Below are 19,969 nucleotides of genomic sequence, written 5' to 3' on the forward strand. Positions count from 1 at the left end.
TGTGAGCGATAGAGCCCCTTATTGCATGTATATCAAACTCTATATTCGTTCATCGGTTCGGAATCAATGACCAATCTATCTGTTATTCAGACACCTAGCGAAATGCAATGACGTAATCATGCTTCATGTTTCGAAAAGACAACTTGACTTGACTCGAGGGTAGTGAGTGTGACTTGATCCCAACACTGATATCAGGACAGATAATTGAAAAATAGGCCCAGAAGCAGCGTCTTATCTTTTTTGAATACATACATTAAGAGTGTGAGAAATGAATATATGATGAATGCGATGCGAGGCCTGCGACATCACCCGAGAGCATTCAAGAAGTGAGTTCAACCTGTCTTGATAATGAACACTGAAGTGTGGGTATGACTCGGACTCGACCCTTTGCTTCCTGACTTGTACTCGGTTTGGAATTGAAAATGACTCGACTTGACTCGTTTCAAGTCAAAGTGAAATTGACTTGTGACTCGGAACCTTGCGACTTGATTACAACCCTGCTTTGTTGCTTTCGCGACGTGCAGTGAGTAAATAACGCACCGAAAATGCATTGGTATCCAATATATACACAGTTTCAAAAAAGTACTGACAACCAAAAAACGAAATTCTACAAAACACGCGAACGTAAAACGGTTCTTCATATTAGACAGCGTCATATCAATGTGACATCACGACAAACTCTGAGGACATGCACTTACAATAAATCAATTGTCCCTTTTGCGACAGAACAATTGCTTGCATGGCTGCGTCACAGCAATTACAAAAGAGCTAGAAATGGGGTTTCGTTTGCAAAGGAATTTAAATAGGATCGGAAAATAATTTAAAGGCAAAATTAGCGAGTCGAATATTTTTGGAAGTAGAAAAATTTTGCGTCCAAAACAGCACCGTATTTCGAGCCAAACGTGGAATAGTTGAATTTCCGCAGGTCCTCTGGATTAAAAATGTTCAGTTGGAAATGTACAAAACCTCAAGACTTAACAAAGATGGACGGGCTTTCGAAATCCGCGAGTCCTGGTTTGCGACTTCTGGATTTCCTTCCGAAGCTGCAACAAATTACATTACGTGACTGCTTGTGGAAAACGCTGAAAATTCCTTTTCAATTACAGGTAGGAGTAATAAATTGTTGAAACTACTTCCAGCATAAGCATAGAGTGAACGAGAAGTAGATTTGGTCGAGGAATTTTTGCAGTATATCGTTGGCCGCACAAAATCTAAATCGAGTATTACTCGTTCTGATTGATGAGGAAAGTTTAAATATATATATATAATATAACTTTTATACGGCCATAAAGAATATAACGCCAGTTCTACATCACATTAAATATAATTTGGTATTTTTTTTCGACAGTGTCTGTTACATTGCACTTCCTGACAATGCTGTGTGTAGATCACGACTACACAGATATGTCATTTCCACTACATGTATTGTACATGTTTCGTATGCTGCGATGCAACCAATCGATGTTTCAAGGCTTTCCACACACCGTACTTAAAAGTATTGAAACTAAACTAATGCTATTCACTACTTGTAAAAGTAGAAATGGGACAGCCCGAATAGCACTCGAGCAAGGAGTTATGGGAAGTAGATACGCTCGAGATGTTACTTACTTTTTGCAGTGTCCACTCGAGTAATCACACAAAAGCTATCTATTACTTGTGAACAGTTCAAGTAGTTTGCCACAGAGGCTTACTCACAAGAGAATGTCTTGCAACGGTTGTCTTGCACAATCAGGAAGTTGGTTCCGCTTCACACGCTTCACAGATTGGAATTCAGACTCCAGAACCCATTCAGAAGATATCCTGACAAATTGAAACGAATAGGGTCAAAAGCCGCAGATAGCTAATAATTCTAGTTGTATAATTACAGTAATCCACTTTCCCTGAAAATACTACAGAACTGTCTCGTGCGAAACGAGCCAAGCTTGGTAAACAGACATTTGCCATTCTCATGGTCATGAGAATCAGCTAGCGTTTGATATCAACCGAACTTGATTCCATTTCAAAGCTTTCAGTAATCATGATTCTAAGCTAATTCCGAAAAAAATGCTTAGTTATGACCATAATTCTAGTCTAATTTGGAAAAATTGTGTAGCATTCAAAAATCATTCTTATTGTAGTATAATTTGAAGAAAAAAAATGCAGCTATAATTCTAATTATAATATAATTCCAATATACTGTAGATAATTCTAATTCTAGTGTAATAAATGAAAAAAAAAATGAGTAGCTATAACTGTAGTCGTAACAAAAATTTGTGAAACTATAATTCTAATTGTAAGCTTTCAAAAACAAACTGTGTAGCTATATGTCCAGTCAAATTTTGAAAAACTGTGTAGCCATGATTCTAATCCTAGTCTAATTCGGAAAAAGATGTGTAGTTCTAATTTCAATCTAATTTGGTAAATGTGTAGCTATAATTCCATAGCCTAATTCGGAAAGCATGAAAATTTTTTGGTTGTCCCACTCTGGGTGAGACAATGGATTTGAAATGTTGACAAGTTTTTCAACAAATCTCACATTTCTTTTGGCTCCCATTCAACGAGAATCTCTTTGTTCCCCTTTTGATTCCGCCTGCGACCCTTGACCTCTGCCCGAAAAGTGACGACCTCTACGTCTGATATCGAGCCGTATCTCGTCTCTGTGGAGACCTCGTTTTGAACCAGAGCATCCCGGATAAGAGTCAGAGTCCCGACGTCCATGCAATCGTGCCGATTCGCTGAAAATAAGTTCATATTATACTCTAATCAGTAAGTTTTGCAATCCGGAGCTCAAGGGGGGAAATTACCCCAAAATTGGATAATCAGTGAAACGCCCATAACTTCAAAACTAATATAACAATTTATATCTAAATTTGACAACTTTGTTCGTTTACGGTCAAAGTTTTTTCCATTTGCATCAAATGATATGAGTTTCCAAACTAATTTTTGGGAAAAAATATCACACCGAACGTTTTATGTGAATTTTTTCCTCCATGCTCTTTATTAATTAAAACAGTTCCAGAGCACAAGATAGACCGTTTGTTTATACCTACGATAGGTATCATGTAAAATTTGAAAAAATGGGATTGTTTTATTTTTACAAGATTCAATCTTCAGCATCCCAAGATAATTATGTGAATCTTCCAATTTTCAAGTTCACCCGTTGATTTTTTCTATCTCAAAAATGGTTTCCGGTAGAGCAAGCCATTTCAATTAATTGTGACCATTTAAAAGTCACACTGTTACGTTGATAACTTCAATTTCAATGCAGTGTTTACACTAAAAGGCCCCAAGAGAATCTGTTCTTCCTTCTGCCTTTTTAAGTTGTTTCTTTGTATCATTTCTTCTGTCCTTTTTCCCTTGATAAAATTTAAGTTTCAGTGGGCCTAGTCTTGCTGATTCGCTGAAAATAACTTCGAATTATTGTCTAATTAGTTCCGCAATCAGAAAAGATGAAGCGTGCGTTTCCATGTTTTGAAAATTCAAATTTCACTAACATCTCCGTTTTTTCCGGCCATGGTTATTAGGGTTGTTCAAAATTTGGAAAATGTTTGGAATTCTGCGTGTCCATCGCTTATTCTTTAGATTATTGTTAAAAAACAATAATGGGCTTGAAAGAAGGTCCCAGGAAAGCCGCTAACATTTGTCTAAATGCATTTGAAAGTCGTTGTTGAAGAGTGGGCGGGCAACCGACAGCAGAGGCGGGCAATCACGAAACCACGGTTCTTGATTGGGTAATCGGCTAAGCTTCACTGATTACTGCAACAGCTGACTCGGATTCGGGAGCTTCGCTTTACTAAATTGAAAGTCTGTTTTGCTGAGGTAGAGTCTGTTAGTAGCGGTTGTGGTTCTGTACAAGCGCGTTGTGTGTTGATGAGTCATTAGTAGTACTGTAACACGTGTTCTTTGAATGCTTCACAGTCGATAGCAGTAGTTTATGCTTTGGAGCAACAATAGTGCAGTCATGGCAGAGGCAAAACGGCGAAAGATTGCACACATGCCGCAGCGAAGAACAAGATCCAAATCTGAGCAGTACTTGGTCGGATATACTTGCGATTACATCTGTGGCTCGAGATTACCTACTATACGAGAAGTAATGAGTTACTTGCTGCATCTGAAAGAGCATTGTCCTCAGTCAACCCCTACTCATGAACTATGTACTGTGGTGGTGGATGATGTAATGACAGTGTGGAAAATGGCGAGAATTGCAACAATGCAGAAATCACATGTGGTGCGATCACTTCAAAACCTGCACGAAAGATGGCGTGATCTGAAGAAGAATCCGAAACAGGAAAGTGATCCCAAGGGTAAGAGGAGAAAATTCACTGATGATTTGGACAAGCTGTGGGATATTGGAAGTAGAGATGCCATAACAACAATAAAAAATGACATTTATCCATCACATGAAAGAAAGCTTGAAGACATTGCATTTTATGAAGATCAACGGCAATCTCGCCAGTCAGTAATGTTGGGAAGAGACAAAATTCTGGCTAAAGACCTCAAAAAGAAAACAGCAGCCATTGCAGATCAAACTGTTGAAAACGTTTCACACGACTCAAGTTGTGACTATGTTGTTTTAGCATCATCGTCATCTTCAAAAGAGGGTGACAGTTTGAGTTCAAGTTCTGACTATGATGCTGATGTTGGACTTGGCACCTCGACCCAATCCATTAAACTGATGGCACCTAAAATATTATGAAAAATACGCATGTTTCCCAAGCTCTGGATCGATTGCAAGTAACTGACAACGATGCAACGATGCTGATGGGAGCATTTATTAAGGCTTGTGGAGGAGATATAGCCATGTTCTCCCTGTCAAGATCTTCAACGAAGAGAGCCAGGGAAACAAATCGCCTGGAAATATCTCAGGACATTTTGGAAAAATTTGCCGAAAATAGACCACAGCATGTTGCCATTCATTGGGATGGAAAGCTCACAGAGGATAGATTAGGAAATCGATATGAAGCTTTGTCAATTGTTCTATCTTGTCAACCTCAATACTCGGAAGGAAAACTACTTGGAATTCAGAAGATACAAAATGCGGCAGGTCAGACACAAGCTGAAACTACTTTCGACATAATTAAAAAGTGGGATATACAAGATGCTGTAACAGCTTTGGTTTTTGACACCACAGCAAGCAACAGCGGCTGGAAGAAGGGTGCAGCGAAGATCCTTGAGGACCTTCTAGGAAAGAAGGTTTTTTACCATGCGTGTCGGCACCATGTGTATGAGCTAGTAGTCAAAGACGTCTGGAAATGTTTATTTGGAAAAGCAACAACTGGACCAGAGAACACATGGTTTGCCCACCTTAAGAAGAGCTGGAGCAGTCTTGACAGAAAACAGCAATTCAAGACTCTGACTATTCCTACATGCTTTAAAGAACGAGCAGCAATGACAGTTGAGAACTTCAAGCTACTACTCGCCAGAAAAGATTTCTTCACACGGGATGACTACAAACAATGTGAGACTAATGCTCTTGCCGTTCTCGGTGCAGATGGAGATATACATCATCACAAACCTGGTGCAACACACCATGCAAGGTGGATGGGCACAATTCTGTATGCTCAGAAGATGTTCATGTGGGCTGATCAGTTACATTACAAATCTGAAGAAGTGGAACTGCTGCATCGCTTCAATTTATTTTTAGTTCTCTTCTATATCCCTGCCTGGGTTGCTTCCAGCATCGGTCGTGATGCAGCCGGTAATGACTTGAGATTCATCCAGGACATGTTGAGTTACAAGGAACATGATGAACAAGTTTCCAAAGCTGCTTCACAAAAGCTTTTAATGCATGACTGGTATATCGTGGAGGAAACCGCTGTACATGCCTTGTTTTCGCCGAGTGAAAGCAATGAAACCCGAGAAAATATGGCAAAGACGCTCCTACAGGTAGAGCGAACTTCAAGTTTCAGTAGAGGCCCGCCCTCGTTGAATGCAACTGTACGCATCAACAAGGACACTACTTTGTCTGATTTTATTGGGCCACAGTCGTGGTACATATTTGATGTTTTTGAATGCTCTGGGGCGTGGCTAGCTCAACTGGTTGATGTTTGGCACTTATCAGATTCCTACACCAGAATGAGCTCCTACATCAGTTCTGTCAAAGTCGTTAATGATGCCGCAGAACGAGGTGTAAAGCTAAGCACAGACTATGCTGCAATCTTGACTGACAATGAACAACAAAGAGACAGTCTGCTTCAAGCTGTGGAACAGCATAGGAAGACAGTTGGAGACAGCAGGAAGTTAACTCTAATCAAAAGCCTGTAATCTGCAACTTGTGCCTGACAATGCAACACTGATCTGCAACGTACTTTTTTAATGTCTTTTGTAAATAGTGCTTTTCGCCTTCATTCAATTGTGAATAAAAGTGTAATATGCGTTTGTTTATGGGTGAGACGTCGACCAGTCATAACAAGTACTATCAAGATGTTGACTCCTGGTGGTAAATTTTTGAGTTTCACTCACTGTCAGTAACTTTTGGAAAGGTAGCAATATGCATGCATCTAGTTTATTCGTATCTCAACTAGCGAGAGCACCTGTGCAATACATAGCACTTTCTGCAGGTAGATATTAACTTAGGCGGTTGCGATGTTGTACTATGGACTCTTGGTGACAACATTAACAAAGGCAATATATCATGTCTGTAATGCCACCAACAGAAACGACTGCACAACAGCACGCAAAAATCGTTACCAGCAGTGTTCACAAAGTCGGTCTTTCAGCCAATCATTAGCTTATTATTACCGGCTTCAACCAATCAGGATTAATGGCTTCTCTTTGCCCGCCCACTTCATCGATTCCCCGCCCACTCGCCGACGGCTACTTTCAAACGCATTTAGACAAATGTTAGCGGCTTTCCTGCGAGCTTCTTTCAAGCCCATTATTGTTTTTTAACAATAATCTACAGAATAAGCGATGGACACGCAGAATTCCAAACATTTTCCAAATTTTGAACAACCCTAATGGTTATGGTTATATTTCAGGCATTAAGGATAAAAGAAATTGGAAATTTTACAATTTAGTAAGTATACTCGGCCTAGTTTTAACGGAAAAAAACTCAAAATTGTCAAGTAGAAGTAGTATAAAATTTCAAAAAAATATTAAAATGGCCAAAACACACGAAAATGCATCGCATATCGTATATTTCCATACCGAGAGTTTTCCGTTTGTCCTTGATCCTCCGCGAATTCAACAGATATCTTGAGAAGGAAGAATTATCGCCTGCTACTCTTGCTCTGGGACAGGAAACCTCCGAGTAATGAGATTCGACATGACGTTTCCGACCCGCGATCGACGAGAATGACGCGTCGCAACCATCCAGGATGCACTGAAGCAGAAAGATATACATTATAGCGCTACAATACGTTTGCTCGATTCCAACTGGTAAATGTGAACGCGTAGGAGTTTTGAAAATTTTGAATTTATTCCAAAAAATTAATTTTTTTCTAAATGTTACTATTTCCGCAAGAAATTGATGAGTTATCTACAAAAACTATGCAAAATAAATTTGACATAATTCCAACTGAACAATTTTATCATGTAGTAACAACATGGATTATGCCACAACTAAGTATGCTTTAGAACAGTGGTTCTCAACCTTTTTGTCTTCGCGGACCCCTTTCGGACCTTGACGACCCCCGCGGACCCCCACATAGTTTTAGTTCAGATTTAGCTCAATTATCGTGCAATAGTCATCTGACCTCATGACTGTAGGCTCAGTGATAAAGAGCAACATAATGACTTTTCTTTCAAATAAGATCATAATACTATCCATGTAGAAGTTGTGTCACCTGGCTTTTATTATTTCAAAGCGAATTCTGCAAACGCATTTCTTGAAATACGTGGTCGTGTCTTGGAAATCCGCGCCTTCGATAGGATATTAGCGAGTGCCGAAAATCCATTTCCACAATATAGGTGGCGGTGGCGAATGTAATAATAATACGCATCCGACGACACATAATCGCAACATATATTGTCAAGCCTAGCCATTTCGATCTAGCAGAGTGGTTCTCAAACTTTTTTAGACACGCCCCCTTTAGGATATAGTGAAAAATTTCGCACCCCCTTATCGTCATATCACAAAATGAAACCAGAGTGCTAGGAATCGCTAAGGATAGTTTGATGGCATGGAAGGTTATGACTGTTGTTGATAGAGTTCTCAAATACGAAATCCGGACTATACACCGGGCAACAACCATGAATTGGAGGCAAACCGCAGCGAGACACAACTTTCAGTTGGCCGCAGCTTCGCGCCCCCTTCAGATGCTTTCACGCCCCCCATGGAGGGTGCGCCCTTCAGTTCGAGAACCACTGATCTAGCAATTTATCTTGAAGTTATTTTGAAAAAATGATTTTATATATCGAAGATGAGATTGGATTTTTGTAAACATTTTCTCAACACCTTACTCATCCAACTTTTTTTCCACAATCCCTAACAAAACATCTCTAAACAGGAAAATGTTGTGTCCGTAGTCTGATGGCAATTTTAGCAATTAAAATGAGTCTACACGGTAAGCTATTCCATCTCAGACTGTTATTCTGTTGATGTGAGCTCTAGAGTCTTACCAGTAATGAAGCGTAACTGACTCGTGATTTTCCAAATTTAAAATCAGTACAAATTTGCTTATCGACTATTTTGAGGCTTCGCGGACCCCCTGGAAATGCTTCGCGGACCCCCGGTTGAGAACCACTGCATTAGAACCTCGTAATATAGTATTTACGACCGAAAATTATTTAATTTTAATCATTGATTTACTCACAACAAATACAATAATTTCAAATCCAAAATTTTATATTCCATCAGCCTCACTTCTACAGATCGGGACTGGGCCAAATTTATTATGCATCGTTTTTTGGAACAACTCAACCCAACAATTTAATCATGTAGCCAGCAACAAATTTGAAGTGAAAAGTTAGATTTGAACAATCCTTTCAAAATCATTATTAATTGTAGATTTACTCACCGTAAATACTATTATTTCAAATCAAAAATTTCAAGCTCCAATAACTTATAGAAATTGGAATGAAGTCAAATTTGTTTTGCATCGTTTTTCAGGAAACTTCACCAACACCAGTAAAATTTGTAGAAATAAATTTTAATTATTTTTTTGCATAAATTCAATATATCGAGCTCTAACAGCTTTGCTTCTATGTAACAATGAAACCGAATTTGGTGAGCAGCAGATTTTTAGCCAGCCTAACGAAGATGAAACAGCCCTAGCACTTACCTTGTATGGCTTCTCTCCGCTGTGTTCGGAAATGTGCCGTTGAAGAAATGACAATTTGCGAGAGGCTTTTCCGAACACTTTGCAGCCAGACCATCGGCATGAGAAGCTGCAAAAAAATAATGTCATGACACTGGTTCTCAATCTGTGGTGGCATGCGAGGAGTTTGACTGTTTTTGTTCTTAATTGCCTACAATTAGTTGTCCTTTGCAGTGGCTAAAACCGCTACAAATGCACCATGTGATGATTACATCACAGAAGATTGACAAGGAAAAACCAAGGATCTCATGAGCAAGGATGAGCACAATGATACGAGCACTCAAACCTGAAATGAGTATTAATTCTAACGATTTGAGTAGCGAAGTGAGAGATGATTTTTAGAGCATTGAAACTACACTCTCCTTGCCACAAATAGTTAATTTTTCTACAAAAATGATAATTTCAATACTATTTTCCGCCGAGGAATCCTAGAAACCTTGTCGTATCGCTGCATAAGAAACATTTGGTACAAATCTGCACGCGTTCGTGAAAATGACGTACCGGTATGTCCTTGATCTTTTTGCTGCACATACACAGACTCATGATATGCATACACATGTTCTGTACAGTGTGCATAGAACTTCAATATACAATTCAATAGTATATTCATATTGAAATGAGCCTGAATATTTTCGGTTGACACTCGTCAGGGGTAATCGTCAGCAACTAGCAGAGAATTGGAAAGAACATTGTATATCAACAATCATATCACAAAATATGACATCACCAGCATGAAAGAGAGAGCGTTCAATGTACAATTTTTAGGTGGTACACGAACTCCTTTTGTTGACAGAGTTTTGGTTGGTGTATTTTGATGAAAGTCAACTCCAAGGCACGTTCAGTTGTTCACACTTCCATCTGTGTACCACCTAAAAATAGTACATCGAACGATCAACAAGCCGGACGCCCCACCATTACGCTATCTCGCCGTTTAGTAAAAAAAAATTAGTAGTTGGACAAATTTTGACAAGCACTACATTATGGTAAGAACCGCTCACTTTTCGACATGATATCTCTCAAGATGTTGGTGAAGTTCCGAGCTGCTCAAACTTTGCAACGGATTCGGACACCCCTCCCACAAACACCGATATCTCTCTCGAATTTCTTTCTCTTCTGCAAGGAAAAATGGGATGCGTGAGAGGCGAAAAGCTGAAATAAATGCATAGTGGCATGGAAGATAGAATACACAATTTCATAACTTGAAAAAATTAGATTCTTTGCAGTCCCGTAAGAGGTACATATTTGAACATTCCACGTCATTTCCTACTCATTTCACCGACCTTCCATTCTCTTTTTCTCCCTCTCAAGACGCTCTTTCCGCATCACCGACTCTCCATCCAAATTCAAACGAGTCTCTTCTTTGACTCGCGACTCGAGATTCGTTTTTTGAGTCACGAGATTTCGGACAATTTCCGCTTCCGGAGTCCCGGCCGAGCAGCTCGTTTCGGAACTGAACCCGGAATCGGGACTGTCCACAAATTCAATGTCCCCGCACGGTTCATCTTCCGCGATACTCAATTTATATCGACTAAGTTTGCCCGTACATTTTTCTTGGCCGTCAAAAGTGTCCAGCGTTGAAGTAAAATATCTTCTACCCGTCACAGTGTCGTCTTCAATCGGGGTTAGACTCACTTTCGGGTTCAAATTCACCGATTTATTCAAATCCCAGTTTAATTTCAAAGTCTGTTGTAGTTTCCTGCTCGATTGCGACTTCCTGGCGTTTGCATCATTATCTAACTTTTGCCTTTTCCTTTCGCAGCAAGCGGGCGAGTTGTGACGTTTTCTACTAGAAATGGCTTCCTCCGAAACACTTTGTAATCTCGGACTCTCCGATTCGGAGATATCGCTCTTCGCGTCACTTCCAGAGGTTGAAAATAAATCAACGGAGCAATCTTCCGGTTTTGTGAGCAAGTGCGGCCTTCTTTTGCGAGCTTTCCTGCGTAATCAGAGGCAGAGTTTTTTTCTGAGATTAGATTACAATTAGAACGATCTTGGACCAGATCATTCTAGTACTAGTTGTTAAATTAGACTAATTACAGCGAAACACCGGTAATCTAATTATAATCTAACTTGTGAAATGTTTTTATGCTATCATTTTAAGTGGACTCACAAATTTAGATTGGAGTATAAGGTTTCGACCATGATGCGCTTTCATATACAATGTTGTCAAGCAATTATGCTTCAGAAAACTATCCAAAATCTGTGCGCAGGAAGGTCATGGAACTGTACTCTGACCACACTGCCTTTCACATTGGGAGAACGAGTCATCAGGGACATCTTCATTGTGAATGGTTTTCTTCATTGTCTTAGTCCATTACATTGCTTCATCACAAATCGAAAATTCGCGTGACACATTTCATGTAAATGACGACTTAAGATTTTTTGAAAAGCTAGTGTCTGTATCCATGCTATGCTAATAGTCGTTGCTCGTTGGGACAAGACATATCATGCTTAGAGTTACAGAACTTGACAGCAAACTTTTGAAAATCAAATTGAATTGGCCTACGTAACTTCTTCAGTATAGACTGCACTTAATCTCTCAAAATTTTGTATAACATAGGACTGTCCCAAGAGTCCTAGTACTCCCAACCAAGGCGTTAGATCGGTAAAGCGGCACCAATAATATAAGATCTGGCAATCAGAGTGTCGGCTCGCTTTTTAGCCTGCAAATTAAGTAATTTCAATTTAAGTCTAATTTGAAAAAGCTGAAAATTTTCTAGTTGTCAACTCTGCTATCTATTGAACAATTTTTTACCAATTTACATTAAAAATTTGGAAACCAAACAACTAGGCTAGTAACAGACTTCATCAGTGCAGCAAGCAGTACAGTTGAATAACGAGAAAATTTTCTGCTTTTCCAAATCAGATTTAGAATTGGAATTACTTAATTTTCGAAAACTCTGAAATTTGAATAAAATTGCGATTTAGGAAGAAATTCAACAAAAATCAAATGTGGTTCATAACATCTTATTCTCATAAGCATGAAAATGGCAAATGTCTGTACACTCGTTTGGCACGATACAGTTCTTCTGTAGCATTTTCAGGAACAACAGAAATTGGAGTTAAAGTGAGAGCATACAAACATTGCACAAATTAGATCAGAATTTAATCTAATTTAGAGGTTCCAGGCCTTTTTGTTGTCGAAGTCTGGGCAGAAGATTGGTTGCCAGATGTCGTGCGCCAAAATGCGAATGAAAAATACCTTCTCGGCCGGCATTCTAGGTCAGGGAGGTCGTCGTCAAAAAGGAAGCTCAAATCATCTGCATAGTCGACGTAGTCTTCAGGTTTGCAAAATCGCCTTTTCGGGCCCCGAGATCTCCTACAAATAATATAATGCTAAAACAGTGGTTCACATTTCACAACGAGGGGGTTCTGTGAACAAAAATCGTGATGACTGACAGTCCAAAATTGTCTGAGCTAGGGTTGGGCAAAGTCCGCCAAAGTGCATCGATTCTGAATTGGGAATTATGCTTCAAGTCAAGTATTCGAGTATCGAACATTATGACATCATATCAGTACGAAGGATTTTGAAAGTTCAAATATATACCTTTTATACTACTACAAAGAATATAATGCCAGTCGTACACCAAAACCACAACTGTAATTTGTAGCTTTGTAATACATGTTTCGTACACCGCGATACGACTAATTGCGACTTCAAGGCTTCTCCGGTGCAAAATAGTTTTGAAACTATAATACTCGCTGATAAATTGACACTTGGTGGCAAGAATCATATATTTTCAGTGCTGGAAAAATCATCCCACACCACTCCATTCGAATTATTAGGATGAATACTTGATTTATATTTCAGTACTCAAATCAATGTGCTCAGCCTTAATTGACAGTAATTATATATTTTCTAAGTAATAAATTATTCCGGACAAGGCAGAATATTTCTGTCGTGTTTAGTAGTGGCATTTCGGCTGAGCTGTGTCTGGGTGGGCCACAAAAACGAAATCCGAAACGATCTTACATTTGCATTGGATGCTTGGCTCCCGCATCCGAACACCAGTCCATGAGTGATCTTCTCAGTTTTGTGGGAAGCAAATTTTTAACTGGAGTTATATCGTCACTGCTACAAAAGAACAATACCAATCAAACTTTCAATACGGTAGTAGAGATTGAAATCAAGTCGCTTTGACACCAACCTGCCCTCCGATATGAGGTCAAAATCTGATTTCTTTTTGGCCGGAGTGGATATATGTATCACCGACTCATGTTTCAAATTTTTAGTCGATAAATCCGTACAAAAATCTTGATAATCCAGGGTCGTGCTAGAACCCATAAGCTACGGTCCCATCCACAATGACTGTCGAAGATATACGCCGATCGGGCGACTTATATTGGCTACAATATCCTAAAATAGTAGGCCTACCTGAACAACAGCATAGTATTGTACTTATTCGTAAACTCTCAATTTTGTAGGAGTAATAATATGTCACTGTCACAGTATGGTAACAACAACAAATATGCCTTGACATCAGCGGAAAATACGTGTTGCTAGGCCCAGGTGGGTGTCTGATTTCAAAGGCTACTCCAAGTCGTTTCCACACATTCCTATCTTTCATTGTATCGCAACCTTGCGGTGTTTTGAAACGATGAAATTTTTAATAATAAATTCAACTGAACTGTTGCTAGACAACTACCAGTTGTAGACTTGTACAAACTAGCAAATTTTACAAAAGGCACAACTAGAACTAGCAACTAGGCTACAACTAACAACCTTTAAAAATCAACAACTAACTAAAACATAGCCAACCAACCAGTGATAATACAAATTAGTGAATTGTAAATGCAACCGGCATTTCAAAAAGACGGTGGTTTGAGTTTGAAACGGGTACCTAAAACCCACCCCAGGCTATGCCACTGTCAGTAGTGATGACTCTAAGCTGGCAATGTCTGCAAGAATATCACACAAAAGAACACCGGTATCACGATTCACCACTCGCGCCAATCGACGACACGTGTTTTCTAGTTGTTCGATAACTATATCAACTTTTCAAAATCCGCAACTAGAACTAGAACTACTCAAAAAACAGTAATTCGTGGAGCGTCAACTAACTTGATTGGTAGTCTGCTGCAAATTGACCTTACATCAGTTCTTTGTTCGCGACGGATCGCACACAAACACGAATTTGAAAATCTAATTTTGGTGGTGAATTGAAACTTGCCATGATAGCGGCTAATACCGGTACGTCATTACAAGAAAAGCACCCGAATGCAAAGAAATCGTGTGTCGTGCGGACGAATCTGTCACGCGGCATCGTGCCGCGAATCAAAGCGATATATTAAGCCTATTTCCACAAGTCACAAGCCGGAGAAGCGCAAGAAATGCCGGAAGTTCCGCCCTCGATCTGATGGTGCCAAATCTCGTGAAAATTTGACATTCGATCTCCATACCTGCTCGCCGGATCGGGTAAGGCCAGAACTAACGCCATGCCCGGGCAAAACGTAGCGGTAAATGACGCTATCTTCAAAACAAGAACAATTTTCTTCCATATCAGCAGATTTTTCATAAAAATCATAACACTTACGCAACCAGTTCTTTGTTCAGACAAGCAACGTTACGTCGCGCCCAGATTTGAGCGTGGCGACCTACTGTGCTGACTGCTGTGTGTGAAACGAAGGCTTGTAGAGCAGATGAAATCTGCCTGTTTCGTGAATGAATGATATATCGATATTGAAATGAATCCGAATATTTTCGGCTGACACTTATCAGGGATAGTCGTCAGGAACTAGTAGAGACTTGACAAGAACTTCCGGGGCGACACACGCGCGTCCACGTCGAGACGTCCAACTACCATACGGTAGACAAAAAAGACCATACCACTATCAAACATGCCGGATCTGATTTGTGGAACAGTATCTCGCGGGCTATCCGACAGTCATCGATCATGTCCACTAGACCACATTCAAGTCGAAATACAAACAATTTCTACTGAATCCATTCTAGTTAGCCCTCAAGTTTACCGGACCACGACCTGACATCGATCTCGTCTTCCGACACATGCCACCTTTTTTATCACTTGTCCTTACTACTATCTTCTTTTGCTTTCCATTCAGTGTGCACTGTTCAATGTGCATGCCTCCTTTCGAACATCGCCTAGGTCAGGTGGGTGTCTGATTTCGTAGACTACTCCAAGTTGTTTCGAAACATTCACATCTTTCATTCTATCGCAGTCTTGTGGTGTATTGAAATGATGAAATTATTAGCAATTATTGAATTGAATTGTATCAATGCCGATTACCCCTGACGAGCGTCAGCCGAAAATATTCGGATTCATTTCAATATGCTTAGGCTATATTATTGAATTATATATTGATGTTGCTATGTGCCTCCAATGGACTGTGAATATGTATGCAATAATGCAGCTATGCGAATGTTACATTCGATAATGCGACCACGCCTGGTGGATTCACCGGCGAAACATTGTCGCCTGTAATCAACAGAAAAGAACTTTTCTCAAGGTAGAAATGTTGATGATTGCCAGCATGTGAAAAACATACCACCAGACGAACATCGTCTGCGCTCAAGATTACTAGACCACTATTTCATATATTGTGCCTTCCGACCAGGGCCGTAACTGCCGCACCCCCAACCCCCCAATTGGGGGGCGAGCTCGAAGGGGGCCCTAAATTATTTCGTGAATAAGCATAAATTGTACAGTATTTTTTGAAAATTTATGCAATTTTTTCAAAAAATTTTCGCGCTGGGCGCGATGTTAAGTCGCCAAATTTCTTAATTATTGGGCACTCTTCCTCCAAGAAAAAACACACAACATTTATATCTATAGAAATGGGCATATCGGCATTGGCCATTACCGCGCCACGACGCACCAAGACATATAAAGTTTCAGGCCATGTAACATGCGACTCCAAGAAGAGCATGTGCCAGAACGATCGGCAGCGAGAAAACCTTGGAAGTAACCCGTAAAGGACTGACCGAAAACTTCGTTATATATACAAAATACATATAGGCTTAATTGTCCATATAGGCGCCAAATGTTCCTGTCTTGGCGATATGAACCTCACAAAACAAATACCATCCCGTAGGAACAAATTATATGCAACTGAAGAAATACCAATCTGAAATCGTGTGATCTTTCAGTTTAGTATACGTTTGGGCGATTCTATATTTTTTGATATAGCAGACAGGAGGTCACGAAGTAACATCATATAACGAAGTCATACCAACGGGTCCGCCCGCGCGAAGATGTTCAGTTATTATTTACGGGCTCTACAGTTTCAAAGACACCTCACAGTCACAGCTCTATCGGCTAATGTGATTACGTGAGCAGAGAGGACAAGAAATTGATAGCAATATATATGTAATTCCCTATCTTATTGACCGATTTTGTCATGAAGCCCCAGAGAAGTTTGGTTTATCAGCATATGGGGGGGCAGACCAACGTTTTGGGGGGGCTGACGAAGTGCTGTTACGGCCCTGCTTCCGACACATGCCACCGCCACCTCCACCTCATCTTTATGGCTTGGCCATTTATGTTATCGTCAGAAACTTTCCATGCAGTGTGCACGGGTCTTCTTTACGTCGCCTAAGCGCGGCTGAGTGTCTGATTTAAAAGGCTACTCAAAAGTCGTTTCGACAACTTCCTATATTTTCATTGTAATCTATCACAATCTTGTGCCGTTCTGATCAGATGCAATTATTTATATTCTGACACTGACCTGTCCCTTTCGTGTTGAGATCCTGGGCCTCATGAGACTTCCCGACCATGGAAATCAATCACTCTAGCTGCCTCCGCGTCTACCTGCCGATGGGGGGCCCAGCGTATTAAAATGGACACGCGGAAAAGATTTCTCTGGTCGCTGGAACATTAATATACTTCTTTCACCTCGACGTCGCATTCATTTTAATTCAAGCACGCCTCGCTTCCAATTTACAATGGACGGACACTGGACACTCCAACTTTGCTTTCTGACGCCCCATCAGAAATAAAATATTAATAACCTTACTGAATTCGTGCCAGAATTACGAAATGCTATAGCTTTCATCCGATATCATTACGAAGCTCCGCAACCAACGCAAGAGAGCCGTTTCGTTTTCACGGACGCGAACTAGAGTCAAGATGCTCGAGAGCGCACAATACAATCCCAACTATATTTTCCACTCAAGTACGCCTAGATTCCCCAGAAGTGTCGACTTGAAAGTCAGCAAAAATATACTTCGAAGTAAAGTAAATTGTTACAATGAGGCTACTCGTTTCGATACCTCCCTATCTTTTCATTGCAAGTCAATCTTGTGGTGTCGTTTAAAGAATAAAATGATTAACAATAAGCTCAACTAAGGCTGCAAGATAGATTCGAGTTGCGTGAAATATCAGTCAATACTTACCAAAGACAGGGACTTGGCGCAATTCGAATCTTTCCTTTCTTCACCTTGAACCGGGTCTCCCGGATCTAAAACTCCGAGCGCGTGCAACGCCCGGAGTCAAACTTGCCTCGATCGAAACTTGCAATTTCAGTGACCGCGAAAAGGAATCATTCATGCGTCACACAGCCTCGGGGCAACAGGAGTGAGGATTTAGAATTGAAAATAGATAAACCCGATTCTATGGATTTACCATCGTTTTGAAGCTGGATTATGATTTGAGACATTAAATTTCGGGTTATTTTCAATATTATTGTACTTTTGCGCATTTTCCTCCAACCATACATCATTTAAAAGCTTGATTTATGGGTCAGGGTATATTTTGGCTTCAAACACACCCACAAACCAAACTTTCAATGCGTGAATTGCACTTAATAGAAATTAGAAGTAGATCAATCCTTTGAATATCACGATGGTCACGGGCGAGTCGCGAAAATCATCACCATCTAAAAGACGGTTTTCAGAGTGAATCATCGATTCCCGGACCATCAAAAATAACATAAATTCTCCCGACCATCCGGTATGAATCATCGAGCAATTTTCCCGCCAATAATCTGCCATTTAACAACATCGGCGACTTTCAAGCTAGTAGGCGAAAAATCGGGATTCTACCGCGGTAAAAATCCCGACTCTCTCCAACAAATGGAATCAGTCCGAGTGTAAATGGTGCTTTATCTCGAAATGTCTGCGGCTAGGTCTCGATGATTCTATTGGCTTGGACGAGAATCTCTGCGGCCTGTGAAACTAGTCAGAAGGCGCAAATTGGTTACGATATTCGGCACATCCGAACATAACCATCACGTAAATTAGGAAGTTGCCAATTATTCTAATCGTAGCGACTAGCCCCAGGCGTCACTACAACCGCTCAGACTTCCGAAACCTGGTACAAATATTCTAAAAATCTGTGATTATGGATCTCGCCGACGGAGGCCTTTCTCTTGACGAAATATACGCGGCTTGCGATTATTAACAAACGGTTATATAAGTATTTTTGTGTTATAGCTGCTCACTAACAGTTGCTGGCGATTACCCCCGACGAGTATCAGCCATATATATTCGGGTTCAGTTCAATCTGAATATATTATTCAATCGAACATCTGTCGTAGTAAATTTCGGTGACGTAGGAGCATGAAAATACTCGAGCGAAACGAAAGAGGAAGTATCTATTCTCCATTGATACATTTTATGGCTCTAAATAATCAGGGGAAACAGTGTTTCACAGAAGTTACCTGTACTTATTATGCAGGAATATACGAATTCATCTCCTGATATACAACGTTCTTTTCAATTATCTACTAGCAGCTGACGATTCTACCTGACGAATGATAACCGAATACATTCGGGTTTATTTCAACATCAATATCTTATTCAATTGTATACGAACAGCTTCTTGGAGGTACAGAACTTCATTATACAATTGAATAGTATATTCATATTGAAATAAACCCGAATATTTTCGGCTGACACTCGTCAGGGGTAATCGTCAGCAACTAGTACAGAATCACAAGATCATCGTATGGCAACAATCGTATCACACAATATGACGTCACCAGCATGAAATATTGAAGGTAGACAGACAGTTTTCTTGAACAAAATTGCAATAAAAATAGAATACATGCTGCAGCAGGTATGTACCTCCAGCTCCAAGAAGATATCTTGATTCGTTTATTTATATTTTATCGATTCAAAACAACTGGTGCTCTCGAAATCATTAACAACGTACCGAAATCTGTTCTAGCCGACAAGAATCATCCCTACATCCAGAACATCACATACTGGCATTGGATTTATCGGCGGGTTCCCTCTCAAAGCATTCTTGATAGTTTTGCGCCTCTGTTACTGATTATGACCCCAAATAAAATGGGCAAACCATAAGAAAGGCCATCATCGTGGAAACTCCCGCTTCGAAACTTGAATGACCAAACTATCGAGTAAAAGATTCACAAACACAAAGATATAAATCTAAATGCAAAATCAATGCACTCAATTCGCTTTTATGGAGAATATTCATAAAAGACCTTCTCTACTCGGCTCCTGTGATATCACAACTGCTTTTTCTCGTAACCGACTGAACCGCCACGCCTCACTTCAGCCGGCTTTGTTCTGTAAAAAATGAGGACGCAGGGTTAGAATTCGAATGTGGACTAAAGTTGATTGGATTCCTGTGTTGCTCTGATAAGTATGTTGGCCTGAATCACTTTTTTTATATCAGGATTGATACTGTTGAGTGGATAACATTAGATTTTCTATCGGTAAGACATTTTCTCATGAATAGTAAATTATCTATGTCAAACAAATTTTTTTTAGTTTAAGCGCTGCGTTTTACGGATAAAAGAGGAAA

At 40.0% G+C, this 19,969-nt stretch overlaps 1 protein-coding gene across 3 annotated transcripts; it reads right to left on the reverse strand.

Moving 5' to 3' along the window:
- Nucleotides 1–546: 546 nt before the first annotated feature.
- LOC145453867 (uncharacterized) lies at nucleotides 547–19,648 on the reverse strand. 3 transcript variants are annotated; one of them, XM_080331834.1, is made up of 11 exons: nucleotides 17,593–19,646; nucleotides 13,388–17,066; nucleotides 13,213–13,314; nucleotides 12,442–12,558; nucleotides 10,520–11,175; nucleotides 10,238–10,352; nucleotides 9,204–9,309; nucleotides 7,129–7,303; nucleotides 2,516–2,714; nucleotides 1,696–1,800; nucleotides 547–1,043 (listed from the first exon to the last, which is right to left on the reverse strand). In XM_080331834.1, the coding sequence occupies exons 2-11, from the start codon at nucleotides 13,522–13,524 to the stop codon at nucleotides 968–970; spliced, it is 1,788 nt and encodes a 595-aa protein (XP_080187960.1). In that variant the 5' UTR covers nucleotides 13,525–17,066; nucleotides 17,593–19,646; the 3' UTR covers nucleotides 547–967. The 3 variants fall into 3 exon arrangements, with proteins under 3 accessions (XP_080187960.1, XP_080187961.1, XP_080187962.1); XM_080331835.1 differs by having other exon boundaries at nucleotides 13,388–14,890; nucleotides 16,926–19,646; XM_080331836.1 differs by having other exon boundaries at nucleotides 13,213–13,311; nucleotides 13,388–19,648.
- Nucleotides 19,649–19,969: the final 321 nt, after the last annotated feature.

The sequence above is a fragment of the Botryllus schlosseri genome, chromosome 13, assembly GCF_051294905.1.
Source record: "Botryllus schlosseri isolate E-star chromosome 13, Bs_hap1, whole genome shotgun sequence".
In the NCBI taxonomy this organism is placed as follows: domain Eukaryota; kingdom Metazoa; phylum Chordata; class Ascidiacea; order Stolidobranchia; family Styelidae; genus Botryllus; species Botryllus schlosseri.